Raw genomic sequence first — 16024 nt, 5'->3', positions numbered from 1 at the left:
AGTACCATAACTGATAAAAAGCTGTAACAGTCATCTTTCATAAAACAGAGAATTTTTTACTAAAACCAAAAAGCACTACAGGGAAGAAAAGAAGACAGTAAGCAATCTGCACACATGGTAAGCTTACAGGGTATAACCCATTTTCTCTGATTCCTGGTAGATACAATGCACATTTCAGTTCTTACCCATAACCATCTTGTATCTCATCTGCTTCACAGTCAAAACGATTTTAGAAACTGCTGTTGCTTTTATGTGGTCTCAGGCTGTTCTTCCTGTCCACCTACCTATCCTCATCGACACATGCAAAATGTCCCAATAGAAACTAGAATTCCATCAGAGTTGATTCAGCAGGCAAAGGTTGATATGCTGCACTAACACTTCTCTGAGAAGTTCTGTGAGTTTCTGGACAACTTAACTTTCAGTTTCTGGGTGGAAAATTGCAGTTTTCAGCCTTCTGGATGGGGTGATTTATTTTTTAAGTATAATCAGCTGCAGTATTCTTGCAATGTGCAGGCAAATTGAAGCAGTAACTCTTGGAGGTGGAAATTTGCCAGTTTGTCTTAGCTTTAACTCCAAAAGCCAAAATACGACAATTTAAATGTGCGCACTAACTGTTGCACTGCTATTATATTCCAGAAATATCCAGCTGCTTTGTTTTGTGAGCAGAGTTTGAATAGATTCAAGCTGCTTCTTGTCCAATTTTCAGAGGGCCTTAAAAGCTTCCATTGCATCACGGCTTATAAATTCATTAAAGTCTATTAGTTTACCATATTCCATTGAAAACTTCCTGTTGTAAGAGGAAGTATGTAACTAATTTAGCAAATTATTCTGCTTTTCTCATCCCTGTGTTTTCTCCCCCATAGGACTGAGCTAGACATAACTAGTGCTCAGCGGGAAGAAAAGTTATGGTTCAGTAGTATTTTTTTCTTTTTTTTTTCCTCTTCCGTAATTTACCTGGTTTATTTCGTACTATGATGTAGCTGTCTGTACGTTCCTCTCCACCAATCTTCTGGACACACCAAACTGATTACCCAGACAGTATTGTGGGTTCAACTGGAAAAATCTTTCTGAAAAGAAGTTCATTTGATATTGAATAAATGAAGGTTGTCTGGACCAAATGACTCTGCTTTATCCGGGTTTATAATTGTTGGACTCTGGCAGGGTTATTCTTGATCAGATTTTTGGGGAAAAAAAGACAGATCTTATTTCTGTAAGTTTTAACCAAATATAAATGAGGGTAAGTTATTAGATTGGTCAAAGGTGGTAATGAAAGCTGTAAATACTGATGGATTTACCAACAATAGCTAACCATCCCTCCCCCACAATTTGCTATATTGCTTGACTTATGTTCTTTAAGTGAGGCACTGCCTTTGTAACCATGAACTTATTTCACCCATGCTACAATTATTTATTTGAACGGGAATTTGGGATGTCATGTTAAATTTTCTATCATAAAAGTTTCTCACTGGGTGCTTCAGTTGCTATGTGCATTTGATTCAAGAGCAGTCTAATTTGTCTTGTTCATGGCTCCATTATTCTCTCTAACTGTATAATATAAACATGCATTACCAAGCATCTTGAACATAGTGCTTGCAGTCTTAGGCATTAATAAAATCTTATTTCTAGTTGTAGAAAAACAAATGTGGAGAGAACTTTGTTATAAAAGGCCTCTTGAATTTCTTAGAAGCACTAACTGGTATGTCTAGATGAGACGAAAATCCTCAAAAATGTTTTCTCTCTTTTGTAGTTTAGGATGTGTTCTGTCTTCTGTCCCCACTTTTTTAGTACACAAATATACAAAATATCTCTCCAGACCTGTTTATTTGTCTTCTGCACTGTCAAAAACAAATCTTTGAAACTTTGTGCCCATTTAAAATGTAGATCTTAATGAGGTTACATTGCTGATGGGAAGCTGCTTCCACATAACAGACATGCAGCAAGTCTGAAGTCCCTTATAAAGAAGGGCATAGGTTGCAACTTGAGGAAATCTATCTTCAAAATGAAACAGTGAATCTCTGTTTGCAGGAAGCCTCTTCAGCTGCTGACACAAAACTTCGTGTAGTAAGCATCAGAAAGCTCAGTGCCATTGTTACCAAGCTGCCTACTTTCATATCTGCTTGCAGGATCCATGCCTTTCCCTCTGTTCCTGAATCTCGTAGCTTGCTGTTCTCCTCAGCTGTATGTCTCAGCATGAAAAACCATCTAGAATTACTTGGACTCAAAGTAGCTATTGGTTTTCCATGTCATCAACTCTGGCTGTGGCCAGGGGATAGCAGTAATAACTTGGTCGGGAATAGCTGGGGTCAAGAGCTAAGTAGTACATCTGCAGGGAGAAGCCCTGAGGTTGTACTTCAGCATGTAGCACTCCAGAGATGTTCCAAGTGTAAATTGTGATCTGAGTTTAGTAATGTTGAGTGGCTGCACAAGTGAACAATTAAGAAGCTATTTGTAAAGAGGAAGAAGCAAGGTACTTAGCCAAACGCAGAAACAGAGATGTCTGTACCTTCTAGCTAACTGTGCATTATCACTTTTTTAACCTTTTTTAAAAGTGTGGTTTTAAAATAATAATTAACAATAATAATAATAAAACCTGTCTGCAGAATGGAGTGTGTTCGGCCATGAGGAAGGAATGCCAGTAGTTTGTTCTGGAAATAACTCTTTGAGTAGTGATTAGCAAGCCAGTCGTGGGGGATGCGTAATGCAATGGAAATTGAAGGAGGAAATGTGTTGCTGGTAATAGCAGAGAGATGACCATCTTGACCCTTTGAGAAATGTTGATGGGTTTTACAGACTTGTAAAGGATTAGGAAGGAAAGCTGCATTAAAATGGGCAAGAGGGAAGAACAGAAAATGGGTAGAAACAATGTATTTACTGAGAGAAGCAAAGGGTGAGATTTGGGCTGTCTAAAAAGCAGCATTCACTGTACGGATCTGCTTAAGCTTGTTTGTGAAAGCTACAAAATGCAAAATAGTTGTCACTGTCAGGGAAACAATAAATAGAGGATTTACTAGGTAATTAGTCCTCCAATTATTGATTAGAGAAGCTGCACATTTAGGACAGGGAGCAGTATTATTACATTTCAACTGTCCGTGTAAAGGCTTTATCAAAGGCATACTGATAACATTTTTGGATGCAATAAATGATGCTTCCTAGTTTTAAAATCCATGAGAAATGATGCCATTCTTGGTTTGTTTTTGTTTGATGCAGAGGACCTACCTAGATCACGATGTTTTAGTGGAGTCCTATCAGTACTAGCCACCTAATTACAGCTGTGTTTAGCATTGTAGTTGGAGAGAGCAGGTGAAATAAAGTACGTGAATGTTCAATTTCAAGAAAGAGAGCTAGCTGAAAGTGAAGTCCAATTGTCAAAAATACATTTTTTTTTTTTAAAAAAAAAAAGGCATGAAAGCTACAACCATCTTGGAGGTAGTATTTTAAAAAACAAACATATATAGGTATATTTTTAAAAATATAAAATATGAAGCACCACTCAGAAACTCCACAGTAGTCTAGAAAATCCCTTTCCCAAAGAAAAGGGATTGCCCAAGTTTGTGGGCAATGCTGAGCACTTTTTGGGTTGTTAAATGCTATGGCAGGGGAAAAGAACACCCAATGGCCTCATAAAACAAGATTAGGTAGGCACATTGGTTGTAGAAGAGCTTGAAATGCAAAGTAAAGCATCTAGCTAAAAGTAGTGTAAACCTTTACACAGTATGGAACTTAGTCACAACTCAGTAAAGAAGTCTTGTGGAATTGTTGAATTGTGCAATACAAGACGTAGGTGGCATTTACAACTAGTAATGAGAATTTAGGGGATAAATGAAAGTATTTTACCCACCAAGTTTGAACCTCTGGAACTTGTTGCTGTGTGAGGTTGTGGAGTGAGTAGTATCAGCAGGTTCAAGAAGGGATTAGACACATTCATGGGGAACATGGATACTAATGAGACTGGGCCAGAGGTAATAGCTTCTGATTTTCCCTAGTACAGCTGTTGTGAATGCTGGTGAAGTATGAGGAGAAAGGTACTGCAGGAAGAAATGGGCTCGTGTGCTCTCTAAATTGCATCTCTTTTTGCCTCTCTTGGAAACAAGTGCTTGGTAAACAGGTACCTATGCTGTGATCCAGTATGATGTTTCATATGTTCTTATGTTTTTCTTATGTTCTTATGTTTTCATTGCTTAGCAGACCTTCACTCAGGTTTTTAAACAGAATGGTGGTGGCGAGAGAGGGGAGGCAGGAGGCTAACAGAGTTTGTCCAAGAGACGATCTATTGCTATTTATCAGCACCAGAAAGGAAGAGGTGACTGGGCCTTTTTTTTACTGCCATCATATACGTGTCACATCTTCAAGTTTCTTTGTATTTGTATACAGCTTCGCAGTTGTACAAATCAAAGTGGTAGAGTACTGTAGCTTGAGTAATCACATTTCAACTGGTGCACAGTGACCGACCAATGCACCAATTACCTGCCCCTCTTGCCAAGTAAAACACAGTAGCTTAAACTGTGATTTAGTCTGACAAATGATTTGTGGTTTAGGCCTAGTACCTCTTGATTCACAGACCAACATACAGTCAGTTACTGCAATTTGGGTGATGAATGTTAACGCATTAGGCTCCAGTACCGATTTTTTTTTTCCAGCTGAAATCTCTACCCGTCTGTGCATTCTTTTATATTTTCTCCCCTTTTCTTCAGTCTTTTTCTTAACAGTATTCAGAACTCTTCTAGCCTTGCTTAGGAAAGGACAGGGTTGCTTTTGAAGTTTAGAAGCGAGTATAGCTTGCAGGAACCCAGAACTGTGGAATCAACTCAACAAATGCTGTTTAGATCACTTGGTGTTTTGGTAACTGATGTAATGTCAAAGCCACTGATGCAATGAAACACACATGCAGTCTTGGCTGTGGAAGCAACGTCTGACAGAGTCAGATCAATGACTGCATAGTTTTAAAGGGAGTCCTTGTCAACACAAGTGCAACAGAGCACCATCTTCTCTCTATCCGTGACTAGAAGAAAGGAATGAGAAACCACTTTGAACCAGATGGTGATTCCTCCTAGATGAAATAGGAGTCTGGGCTTAGTATTTTCTATGCAGCTAAGTTTACTCTTTGTGTCTTGCAGAAGATACATTTGGTGCATCTTGATGCACTTTGTCTTTTGCACAGAAAATAGCAAGTCATATAAGCATGAGGAAATTAAAAGAGAGAGAGAGAGAGAATCAACCAGAAATATTTCATATGTCTCACTGGGATTTTGCCTTGAGGTCAGATACCTTTATGCAACATTGGCAACCAAAACAGTCTAATGACTGTTAGCTAGGAAATGACTTAATATAAAATGTGACAACAAAGGAATTGCCATTAACAATGCAAGTTCTTACTTGTTAACAAATGCTTCTTACTGCCTTCCGTCTGGGAGGTTGTATCATATTGTGAGCATAACACTTTGAACACCTTTGAGATGGTTAGTATGCTTTTAAACATCCAAACCTGCCAATATTGAAAGGAGCGAATAAAATTTGTAAGCAAAGGAGCAGAATACAGATCACCTTGTTTGTTTGTTTGTTTTTTTATCTTATAGCTAACTAGCAACAGATCAAAATGGCTAAAGAGATATTAAAGAACAGAGTATGCATCAGCAAAGCTTGCCTGTTTTTTTACTAATCCTGAAATTAATATTGAAAATGAAAAAGCTGAGGGATGTATGTCAAAAATCTAAATGTGGATTCATCCAGCATAGGTTGCTGCACAGCGTGTTTCTTGTCTTGGTCTGTAGAAAGTCTTCCTCTTAGCAGGAAGAGGGGAATATCACTCTGTCTAATATGTTTCTGAAACTATTAAAATGGCACTGATGTGACATTTTCCCCAGAAGGTTAAATGAAGACTTTGTTGTATGAGATTACACAGGGTCTTCCTTCTCTCTCATCGTTTAAAACCACTCTTGCAGAAAAGGGAGGCCTGATCCTTCTCTTCCACCTCCAGATAAGTATTAGTTTTGATAGGACTGCTGAACTGAGGGGCAAATTAATGCGCTATTCAGGCTATGCTCTAAGTTCAACACACAACTTCTGCTGTTATCCCTGTTACTCAGACAGTGGCAGTGTAATTAAGGCCTGTTGGTGCACTCAAAGCCCTGACAAACCTCACCAGGGCCCTCCACCCATGCACCATTGCACCAGGGTCTCCACCTAAGCTCAGACTGTGGTCCCTGGTCTTCACCTGAGCTATGTCATGGTGTACCTGTTCTCAGTGCTGTACCTGCTGCCCTGGTTTTCTCACTGGGCTTCCTGGATTGGCCTCCGACATGGCCTCAGCCTTTAAGTTAGTTTGTCACTGCTGACCTCAGTGAAAAAAAAATGACAAAAATAAATGATTTTCTAATCTTTGATATGTTTATCTATTTTGATTTCAAGGAAATGTACGTATAAATGCAGAAGAATAAAATACATTCTGACTTTTTACTTCCAGGTTCCTGAGCATGCAGAACTTGCCTGGATTCTTGGGTGCATAACTAATGTGCCACGTTTACTACGCTTGCCCCAATGGAAGGTATTTATGAACTGTTTAATAAGTTGAAAGGAAATGTGTGGGAATTCAGTAGAATTTTTGTCCTTGAAATACTTGTTATCTGTGAAGTACCAACTGTATCTTGGTTATCCTTGCTTTTGGGTTAAACAATTCTCTAGTCATATGGTGGAAAGAGGAAAATGTGTGTTTTCATGTCTGTTGCTATCAGTGAATGTGTTCCTGTTAGAAACTACAGGGTAATATTTTTGGCAGAGACTAGCAGAAGCTGTACCAGATGGAAGAGTTGTTTAATTAGTTTTATTAAACTGATTTTCTTTAAAATAAATAAATAAATAAAAGGACTTGTTTCAATGTTTGTTTAATAATGCAGAAAAGTACAATATTTTGTAGTGGAAGCCATGCTTATTAAGGAGTTCCATAAAGGGAGGTGGCTGTTCTGTAGATTTTATGGAAGAGGATGCAAAAGAAACATTTGTTGGGAGAGGAGTATAGAAATTATAAATATTAAAAGTGTGCTGAATGATAAAGTTAATGCACCTTGAATGTTTGCCTTTACAAGTTCCATGCTCATCTTAATCTTGGTACTGTATCAGCATTACTGTATCAACTGCATTCTTGCATTTAATTTCCTTGGATTTTATTTGGCATTTAGTAGGCAGAAAAACCAAACAGCAGGAGAGAGAAGTATCAAAAAAGGGGGAAAAAATCTTAAGAGCAGTTTGGCTTGCAGAGTTCAGAGCAGTCCTAAATACCTCCAGATGTTTTCTTTTTTTCCTGTTTTTCTTCTTAATTAAATAAAAACAGTAAAACTTAAATACAGCAGCCAGCGTTAATGCGTGGCATAGATTAAAGCCAACCTTTTTAAACCTGAGGTTCTAAAGTTCTAAACTCTTAAGTCCTACTTTAACTGGATTGACTTTCCAAATCTACAGATAGGTGTTACAGGTGCTAGGTTTTGCAGAGTAGGTTTCCTGAACCTAGGCACGTGGGGATGAAGAGAGAATCTGTGTGATAGTGCGAGGAAAAAATTAAAGATATTTTAATCTTAATGAAATCACTTAGGTTGTAGAGTTTTAGTGTAGTTAACTATGGTTAAAAACAAAAAGTAGATATGCTGTTGCTAGAACATATTGAATATCTTTGGCTGGAATATCTTGTTTTCAATGATCAATATCCTGGAGTGGTAAAAGACTTCAGGACAGAGGGTGGATTGTGTGGGGCAATGTGAACTAATGGAGAGAACATTGGACCCTGCCTCTGTAGTTCTGGGTTCTCCTCCTGGTTGTCACTGACCCTCCTGGTGACTGTGATTGCTGCATCTTGATCTCTGGTCATTGAAATGCAGGTGGTTAATGCCTTTTTATATTTACACTATAAAGTGTTTCAAAAATTTACAGCTGAAAATGCTATTTAAAAAGTAAGGGTTATCATAATAAGTGTAATAACCAACCTGACCATTTTTTGTTTGTAATCATTTGGTTAGTAGGTTAGAAAGCATGCATAAGGCTGTATTCTCTTCCTACTACAATATTAGAACAGTGTAGGAAAATTCATATAGAACATAAAATGGGATGTGTGTATTCACAAGGAGCAGATTTTACATGACACACTTTTCTATAGAGTTACACGATGAATGAGCACTGTGGCTGAAACACACAAATTAGTTGGAGCTCTAATTAATTAAAATCATGGACTTTGATATTGTTAGCTAAAAAGGTGATTTCTTTTTGTTTTTCTTGTCCAAACAGATGAAGCGTGCCAGCCAGAGTAATGGTGGAACTGTTGGTTTGTTGACTTACCCTGTGCTTCAAGCAGCAGATATTTTGCTGTACAAGTAAGAGTCAGAATGTAAGCCCATGGGCAATGTCTGTTCATCTGCTTTAGAATGAATGAATGTTCATCAGGTCAACATGCTAACTTACTAGGTGGGGAGCTGGGTGTGATTAGATCAGAAGATTGGAAATGGATGACAGCTTTTTCCCTCTACAGTGGCCAGTTGAAATCTAGCCTAGGTTGAAAGCAAAAGACATGGCTTTAAACAAACAAAAAAGCCAATAACCTCAGAACAATTCTCAGAAAATTATGGCACATTGATTTTAATTATAGATATTACATATTCACACACATTTGTACGTAACTTTTCTTTTTCAAGTAGTTATGCTTTATTTCATGCAGTGCTGGTTCTATAGAGCCTAGCTGTTCAAGCTTGCTGTACACTGTCATGACTGGTTATATTTCATATGTTTTAAACTGTCTCCATAAGTAAATGTCAGAGGTATTGCGCTGTGCATTAATTATTTTTATGTTTCAAGTGTATGTACTTTGAAATTTTTTGAAGTGAAGTTGTGAATATTTGCTGGAATACTGAAGTTATATGCAGAACTATAAAGACAAAATAACTAGCAAGTAGTTAACCAGAAAAATGTATCTAGAGAAATTTAATCCTAAGTAATCATTAGTAGGGGAAGACAGTAACGTAGGAAGACCAGTAGATGATATTTCTAATTAATTTGAAATTTAACTAAAAATAATGGGAAGGAAGCAAAAGGAAGAATTAGAATTTGAACATTAAAATAATCTTCTATATATTGAGACCCATTTGATTGTCAAACAGTACTGTAGGGTGAAATGTAGATGTTATCAGAAATTACCTTGCTTTGATTGATTGATTTCAACCATGTATGTCTCTTCCATCTCTAATAAGATCAAGTGATTCATCATTCTTTAGTGAAGTCTGTGTTTTGTTTGCTACCATGTGTATTAACAGCAGGTTGTCCAGACAGAGCACAAAACAGGGAAGTGAAAGAGAAACAATATCTCTTTGAAGAAGTTTCACATAGTATCTTTAATAAGAAATGTTTTAATGTAAAAGCATAATATAGGGAACAAGAATAAGGGAGAAATGGAAACACAGGAAGGGAACAGCAGTCACAAAGAAGAATTAAGAACAGGAGAAGGGGATGAACAGTACTAATTCAGATGAACCAAGGATCAAAGAAAAAGGAAAATGGACAGAAGGTGAATATATGACAGAAAGGAATAAAAATAGCAACAGGACAGAAATATTAAAAAAGCAGCAAAGGAAAAGGCAAAGAATCATGCAGAGACATTTATAAAAACAATATGTTTTCTGTTTAGTGGCAAACTTTGTGAATATGGAACCATTTTGGCATATGGAAACATTTCTTTTGACCTGCTTATAGTATATTGATTATGGTAACTGATTTTCTTTCTGTTAGTTGTAGGCCACTGTGATTTCCTATTGGCTACTGTAACTGTTTTTAGGTTGCTTTGCTGACTATTTGGTGGTGGATAAAGGTGGACAAATTGATTCCTGGATGTCTGCCCAGTAATTCAGAATCGGAAGGAAGAAGTACTGTGTTGAACTGAATTTTTCTGGGAACTTGAAAGATGCGTAGTGAACTTTCTTACACTGGAACATATCCAGGATTCAGAGCTGAATACCCTGCAAGCGTTAGAAAAAAATCTGCTTGGAGGAGGGAAGAGTAATCAAAAACTGGCAAAATTTCAAGTCAGCCTCATCTAAAAGAATCATATATATTTTTAGTGAGTATGATTAACTGTGGGAAAGAATCACCAGGGGAAGTAATGGATTCTTCACCTCCTCGTGTCCTCAGACACAGATTATATTTTCCTCCAGAATTTCATTCAAGCTATGGAGCTCAGTACAGAAGATCAAATGATCCTTTGATCGTAACAGCCCTAATCTAGGAAAGATAACACTTGTGGTAGTAGAAATGCTGTCCCACGTGATATTTATAAAATCATGACCCATGAGGAAGAACCACTCTCTTCTTTCCTTCCCTTGGTAAATTCATAGTACTAACTTCTCAACAACAGTTATGTCTTCCTGAGACTTGACAAGGCAAGGTTGGACTTTATGCCTTGCAGATCTTTCTTGCTTTGTTCACACACTCTAACACATGCTCTTTGATCTCTAAAGAGACAGCAGGAGATATGACAAAAACCTTTCTTTGAGCTGAGTTTAATTATTTGCTCTTACTGGTTTCTTTACTATATGTGTTTTTGTGAAAGGTTATTTTTACCCTTGGAGTTGTGCTTCAGTTTAGCACAGAAAGCAGATTCACACTGGGATGCAGTCTGTTTGGAATCTTGTCCACACAGCACCTATATCTAGCTGGGACTGTGTGTTTGGCTCAGTCTGGCCCTCAGTCATGGCAGGAGCTGTGACAGTCTTGAGTAACATTTCAGCAGAACTACAGAGCTTTGCTGAATTTCCTGTATCTGTCTTTTATTAAAAGGTCGACACATGTTCCTGTTGGAGAAGATCAAGTCCTGCACCTGGAACTAGCCCAAGATATAGCACAACATTTCAACAAGAAATACGGAGAATTCTTTCCTGTGCCCAAAGCCATTTTAAGTGAGCTGGTCTTGGTGTTTTATTTATTTATTTATTTACCCCCTAAATTGCACTTCAAGGCTGAAGATGGATTTAAATATTGTGGGAACAGTTTCAGGTACCAGGAAAAGAGAATTCTCTGATGCTAAAAGGGTTGACAAGGGAAAAACTGATAGCAAAAGACTAGCGGCTGTGAAAATGAACTACCAAAACAGACATAAGTCTTTACAAGGCCTTGGTAGAGAAATGTATGCATTTAGGGTCTCTCCTACATGTTGCTAGTTCAGGAGATGTTTAAAGAACAAGATAAGACCCCTAGCAAGTAGAATTCTGTAGTTTCTGAATGGTAATCTTTACATTAAGCATGCTAAATAGCTCGTAGGTTTATTGCTACAGTGTTCAAAAAGTGCTCAAGCGTGTTTAATTTATACTTGCATATTTCAGTAAGGGTCTTTTATAGAGCTTAGACTTGCTGTTTTTTGATCTTAGACTAAGGGAGACTTATAAGGAAAATCTTCTCAGCCATTTTGAGCTACAAGGTCATAGGCCAGGGGGTGAGGGGGAGTCAGATGGCGCAAATGGCATGTTTGTTAAGAAACGTGAAAAATTGGGCAAGGAAGAAGCATTGCATCTTTGTTGTAAGTAATGTAGAGGAATGCACAGCAGAGACCTTCGCCCCCAAAAGGGCAAGGAGCTCTCACCTTAAAAAAGACAGGCAGTAATAAACCTTTCTCGGTTTTCAAGCCTCAGTGACAAAAATGGTGTTAGACCTAGAGAGGGGTTTAAAGAATACTGATTATTGCAAGCACTGTAGTTTCTAATGAACAACTAAATAGTAAGCGCTGTAATGAGGAGATGAATGTAGCCTATGGCACAGGGGGAGACTGTTTAGCAGTAAGCCAAAAGCGCCAACTCTTTAAAAAAAAAAAAAAAAAACTTTTCACTTTCCTCATGAGAAGCATACCTTAGTAAGTGCACAGGTATACACAAACCAATGACATGACCTAGATTAATGGAGCAGTTAGGGAGTTACTCAGACTCACTAACTGTAGGAAGCTTAATTACCCAGACTCCTTCAAATTTGCAGGAAAGAGACAGACTCTTCCAAAAGGTGATTCAGAACAGAGCCCTTTCTGGGGTAGTCTGAACTGTACCCTGTCCTTACACTGAGTGCATAATCAGTCAACGAAGAGTACATGATGAATTTAGTTGGTTGTATTAGATGTCTAAAAGCAATTGGTGTGAATACTTTCTAAATTAGAGGTACTTTTGTGTATACCATGAATCATGTTTCTTGGTGAAAGACTGAAACAGTTCAGGTTGATTCTGTTAAATAAAATACTTTGCAATCTTCCCCTAGTGCTGTTATTCTATTTCATGTGCACACATGTATCTTAGTAGTTTGTACAATACCCACAGCTTTGTCTGAGCAGTGACTTCCCTTTAACGGAACTGGTTAGTCTATGGTTAGGGAACTCTTGAGAACTAGCTGTCTTTATTGACATTTAGGATAATTACCAAAATGCTTGGTGATAAGAGTTTCCTAAAGGAGATTACCTGTTCTGGGCTTCTATTTACCAAGGGATTTAGCCCATTCCCCCACCGTTACAGAAGCTTTCAGTAATGTCAATTCTGTGCTCTCAAGGTATCTCATCCTTGGTGCCAGGAATGTAACAGAATGAGAGAGTTTGTGGGGAAGATCATCTTGTAGCCACAGAAAATATTAGACAGTGTCCCCACAGAAGTTTCCACTTAGAGAGGAGGGTAAAAATGAAGTTAAGTTTTCATTTAGATAGGGGAGGTGAAAATTGACTTAGAAGGACAGGGAGACCGTAAGGACTAAATAGGAGGGTACGCGATTGTGCTCACAACTCCTTTTTAAGCATGGCAAACAGAGCTTTACCAAACAGCTACCAGTGTTCTTAACAATTGTCATAAGAAACAATTGTCTGTGCATGTGCATAATTGTTCCTTTTTTTTTTTTTTAAGGTACAACAAAGAAAATAAAATCCCTCAGAGATCCAACGGTGAAGATGTCTAAATCAGACCCACAGAAGTTAGCTACTGTTAACATAGTGGACAGCCCTGATGAGATAGTGTTGAAATTCCGCAAGGCTGTGACTGACTTTACCTCTGAGGTGACCTATGACCCAGTCAGTCGCCCTGGTGTCTCCAATCTGGTGTCCATTCATGCTGCAGTATCAGGACTTAGCGTAGAAGAAGTGCTGCACCAATCTCTTGGTCTTGACACTGCTCACTACAAAATGGTGGTAGCAGAGGCAGTTATTCAAAAATTTGCACCAATCAGGAATGAAATCAAGAAACTCCAGGAGGACAAATCCCATCTGATAAAGGTTTTAGAGGCTGGAGCAGAGAAAGCCAAAGAACTGGCTACCCCCATTTATCAAGAAATAAGAAGACTGGTGGGATTTCAGTAGAAACTGCTGAGTAGTTGTGAGGACATTTGCTCCTGGGACAGCTATTTTGTTACTTGTATCATCTTAATCATTTCAGTTTGAAACAGACACTTTTTTTTTCCCATTGCAAAATCCAAGTAGAATATCTAAGATGTTTGCATCAAAAATATGCGTGAAGCCAGTTCTTTCCAATGGGACCAGCAGTGAGCTTATCAGGATGATCAGAGGAGGAGGGTGCAGGCAATCCCAGTTCATGAAGAAATCCCACAAAAGCAGAAGACAAGGTTGCCCATGTGCGTTTTTTTTATACATATATATATTGACTACTGCAAAAAGCTACAGTATAGGTAATGATTTGAATCTCGCTGAAAGAGTTGTAATCTTCCCAAGAACATTCTTAGCTGTGGATGTGGTCTTGTTACAGATGGATAGCTCATCCTGTTAATGGTTATTCGGCTCTGATACTGTGGTAGACCATGTTCTTGAATAACCAGAAAGCGTAGACTTCCAAATAAAAATGCTCAGGGATTTGGTGGTGAAGACAGAACTTACTGCCTCTCCCTGTTGTGTCTTCAAACCCAGTGTAATTTTTTTTATTTACATTTAGTTTGTGTGAAGTAAATTAGTCTGTATTATGGGTACAGATATTTATACTGTAAAACTCACTCTGACTATTGGGCTAGATGGCCTCTTTTGTAGTCACTCCAAAGAATACACAGAGTGAATGTGAATTTCATTTCTGCTGCCTGTGCAATCCTGCTGTTCAGTTCTGAGGTTCTTCAGCAGGAAACTACATGTGCTTCAGCTGCTTCTTTTCTACCCACTCTTTGGTTTAGCAGAGAGCTCTGGGATTTTTGGTTCAGCATCAAATCTAAGATTCCTTTAGAAAAGGTTCGGGGGCGAAGTGTGTGAAAGAGATGTTAGACTGATAAAATAGAGAACTTCCTGTGTAATTTACAAAATTACTTATTTAAAAAAATATGCTGAGGTCAGAGCCAGAACTATGGTAAAATATTTTGTTAAAATGAGATTAAATAGATCTTTATGAAATCGCACTACTGGGCCTCAAGAAAATGCAGTAATGGGAGAATGATGTTAGCATCTACTGATCCTAGGCCTCACAAGACCCACAGGATGGGACCCATGGGCCATGCTGTGTATTGGGGAGTGTGTGGTGAAGGCAAGCTGTCAAAAGGAGACACTATTCTCCTCCTGGAAGGGGTTAATCGTTCTTGTGAAAGCAACTGATGAGGCTTGGGTGGGGCCAGGAGCAACCTCCAAAATCTACAGAAGGCAGCCCTAGGGAGCACTGCAACCCCAACATGGGGCAAACAAGGCGTGGGGTGGCAGTTTGCACAGCAGTTTGCATGGAAGAGCATGCAGGAAGGGCATTGTCAGTCTACCAGTCCAAATGGTTAGTTGAATCGATGGTCATAATCCTCTCACAAAGAGCTTTAGCGGTGGTATCCTCCAAGCAGAAAACTATGTCTTCTGCATCCCCTATGGCCTCTGCACTCACTGGATCTGGCGCAGTTACCCAGACAGAGCTCCCAAGGAAACACAGCCATCCAGGTCTCAAGCTGCAGGGTGTGCCCAAGTTTTCTGTCAGTGTCTGAGGGCAGCAGTGAGTGCAACTGGTGGAGGTATGGCCAGGCAGAGAAACTGCTCAGCCTAATGGCAGAGCTCTCTGAGGAGGTGGGGAGGTAGAGGAGCATCAGGGAGTCTGAGAAGGAAATTGGTGGAATTGTACTCTACCATCCTGGGATAGATGCATCAGCCAGTCATAACATAAGATACAAAGGATCCACAACCTTCTCGCCACCAGGTAGGTAGACGGTGGTAACTTAAGAGATAAGGAAACAGGTTTCTGCTTAGGGCAACAGGCAAACTCCTTCCCTGCCTACCTCACTTTCTCGGGTTCCCTTATGCAATAGGTGTGAGGCCCTGGAACTTGAAGGATGCTCAGACAATGATGTCTATGATGGTCCGTCTATGTTGGAGGAATCGCCAAGGGCAGGTCAACCTACCCCCTGCATCACAACCACCTACATTAACAAATACGAGACAGGTTATTGTCATTAGTGACTCACTTCTTAGAAGAACAGAGTCACAATACGCCAACTACACCCAACTCATATGGAAGTCTACTGTCTCCTTGGGGCCTGGGTTAAATATGTTACCAGAAAACTTCCTAGCCTGATATGGCTCTCAGATTATCATTTTTTTCTTGCCTTTTTTTTTTTTTAATGTAGGCAATGATGAAGCTGCAGTGAGATCAAAAGAAACAGCAAGAATGATCAAAAGAGACTGCAGGTCCTTGAGCCAGTTGGTTAAAAGTTCAGAAGCACAGGTAGTGTTTTCCTCTATCCTTCTAGTTGCAGGGAATGGTATTGAAAGAAACAGGCAGACACAGCTTATCAATACATGGCTATGAGGCTGGTGTCCCTGGCAAAATTCTGGATTTTTTGATGACAGGATGGTCTATACAACACCAGACCTGCAGGATAAACCTTTCTCAAAGGGGGAAAAGGATTTTTGCTAAAGAGTTATCAGGGCTGATTGGAAGAGCTTAAAACTAGTCTTGAAGAGTGTAAAGGATAAACTGAGGCTCACCAGTGATAAACTATGGGACAGCACATCAAAGTTTGAGGGATGATGTGCTAGGTGAGCTATGTTAGTCTCCACAAGATGCTGGCTACGTTAGAG

General features: G+C 39.0%; 1 protein-coding gene across 5 annotated transcripts in view; it reads left to right on the top strand.

Moving 5' to 3' along the window:
* Positions 1–16024, top strand: part of WARS2 (tryptophanyl tRNA synthetase 2, mitochondrial) — a 52761-nt gene that overhangs the window by 28120 nt on the left and 8617 nt on the right. For 3 of the 5 annotated variants that reach the window (XM_040572621.1, XM_040572646.1, XM_040572635.1), the window contains 4 exons: positions 6461–6541; positions 8269–8354; positions 10804–10922; positions 12891–13895. In XM_040572621.1, the coding sequence (XP_040428555.1) occupies positions 6461–6541; positions 8269–8354; positions 10804–10922; positions 12891–13339 (735 nt within the window). In that variant the 3' untranslated portion in view covers positions 13340–13895. Of the gene's footprint in view, positions 1–6460; positions 6542–8268; positions 8355–10803; positions 10923–12890; positions 13896–16024 lie in introns of those variants that run through there. The other 2 variants (XR_005824015.1, XR_005824017.1) reach the window with 1 other exon arrangement.

Source organism: Cygnus olor, chromosome 1 (genome assembly GCF_009769625.2).
Source record: "Cygnus olor isolate bCygOlo1 chromosome 1, bCygOlo1.pri.v2, whole genome shotgun sequence".
Lineage (NCBI taxonomy): Eukaryota > Metazoa > Chordata > Aves > Anseriformes > Anatidae > Cygnus > Cygnus olor.
Note: the sequence above shows the minus strand (reverse complement) of the source record. Positions and strands in the feature narration are given on the sequence as shown.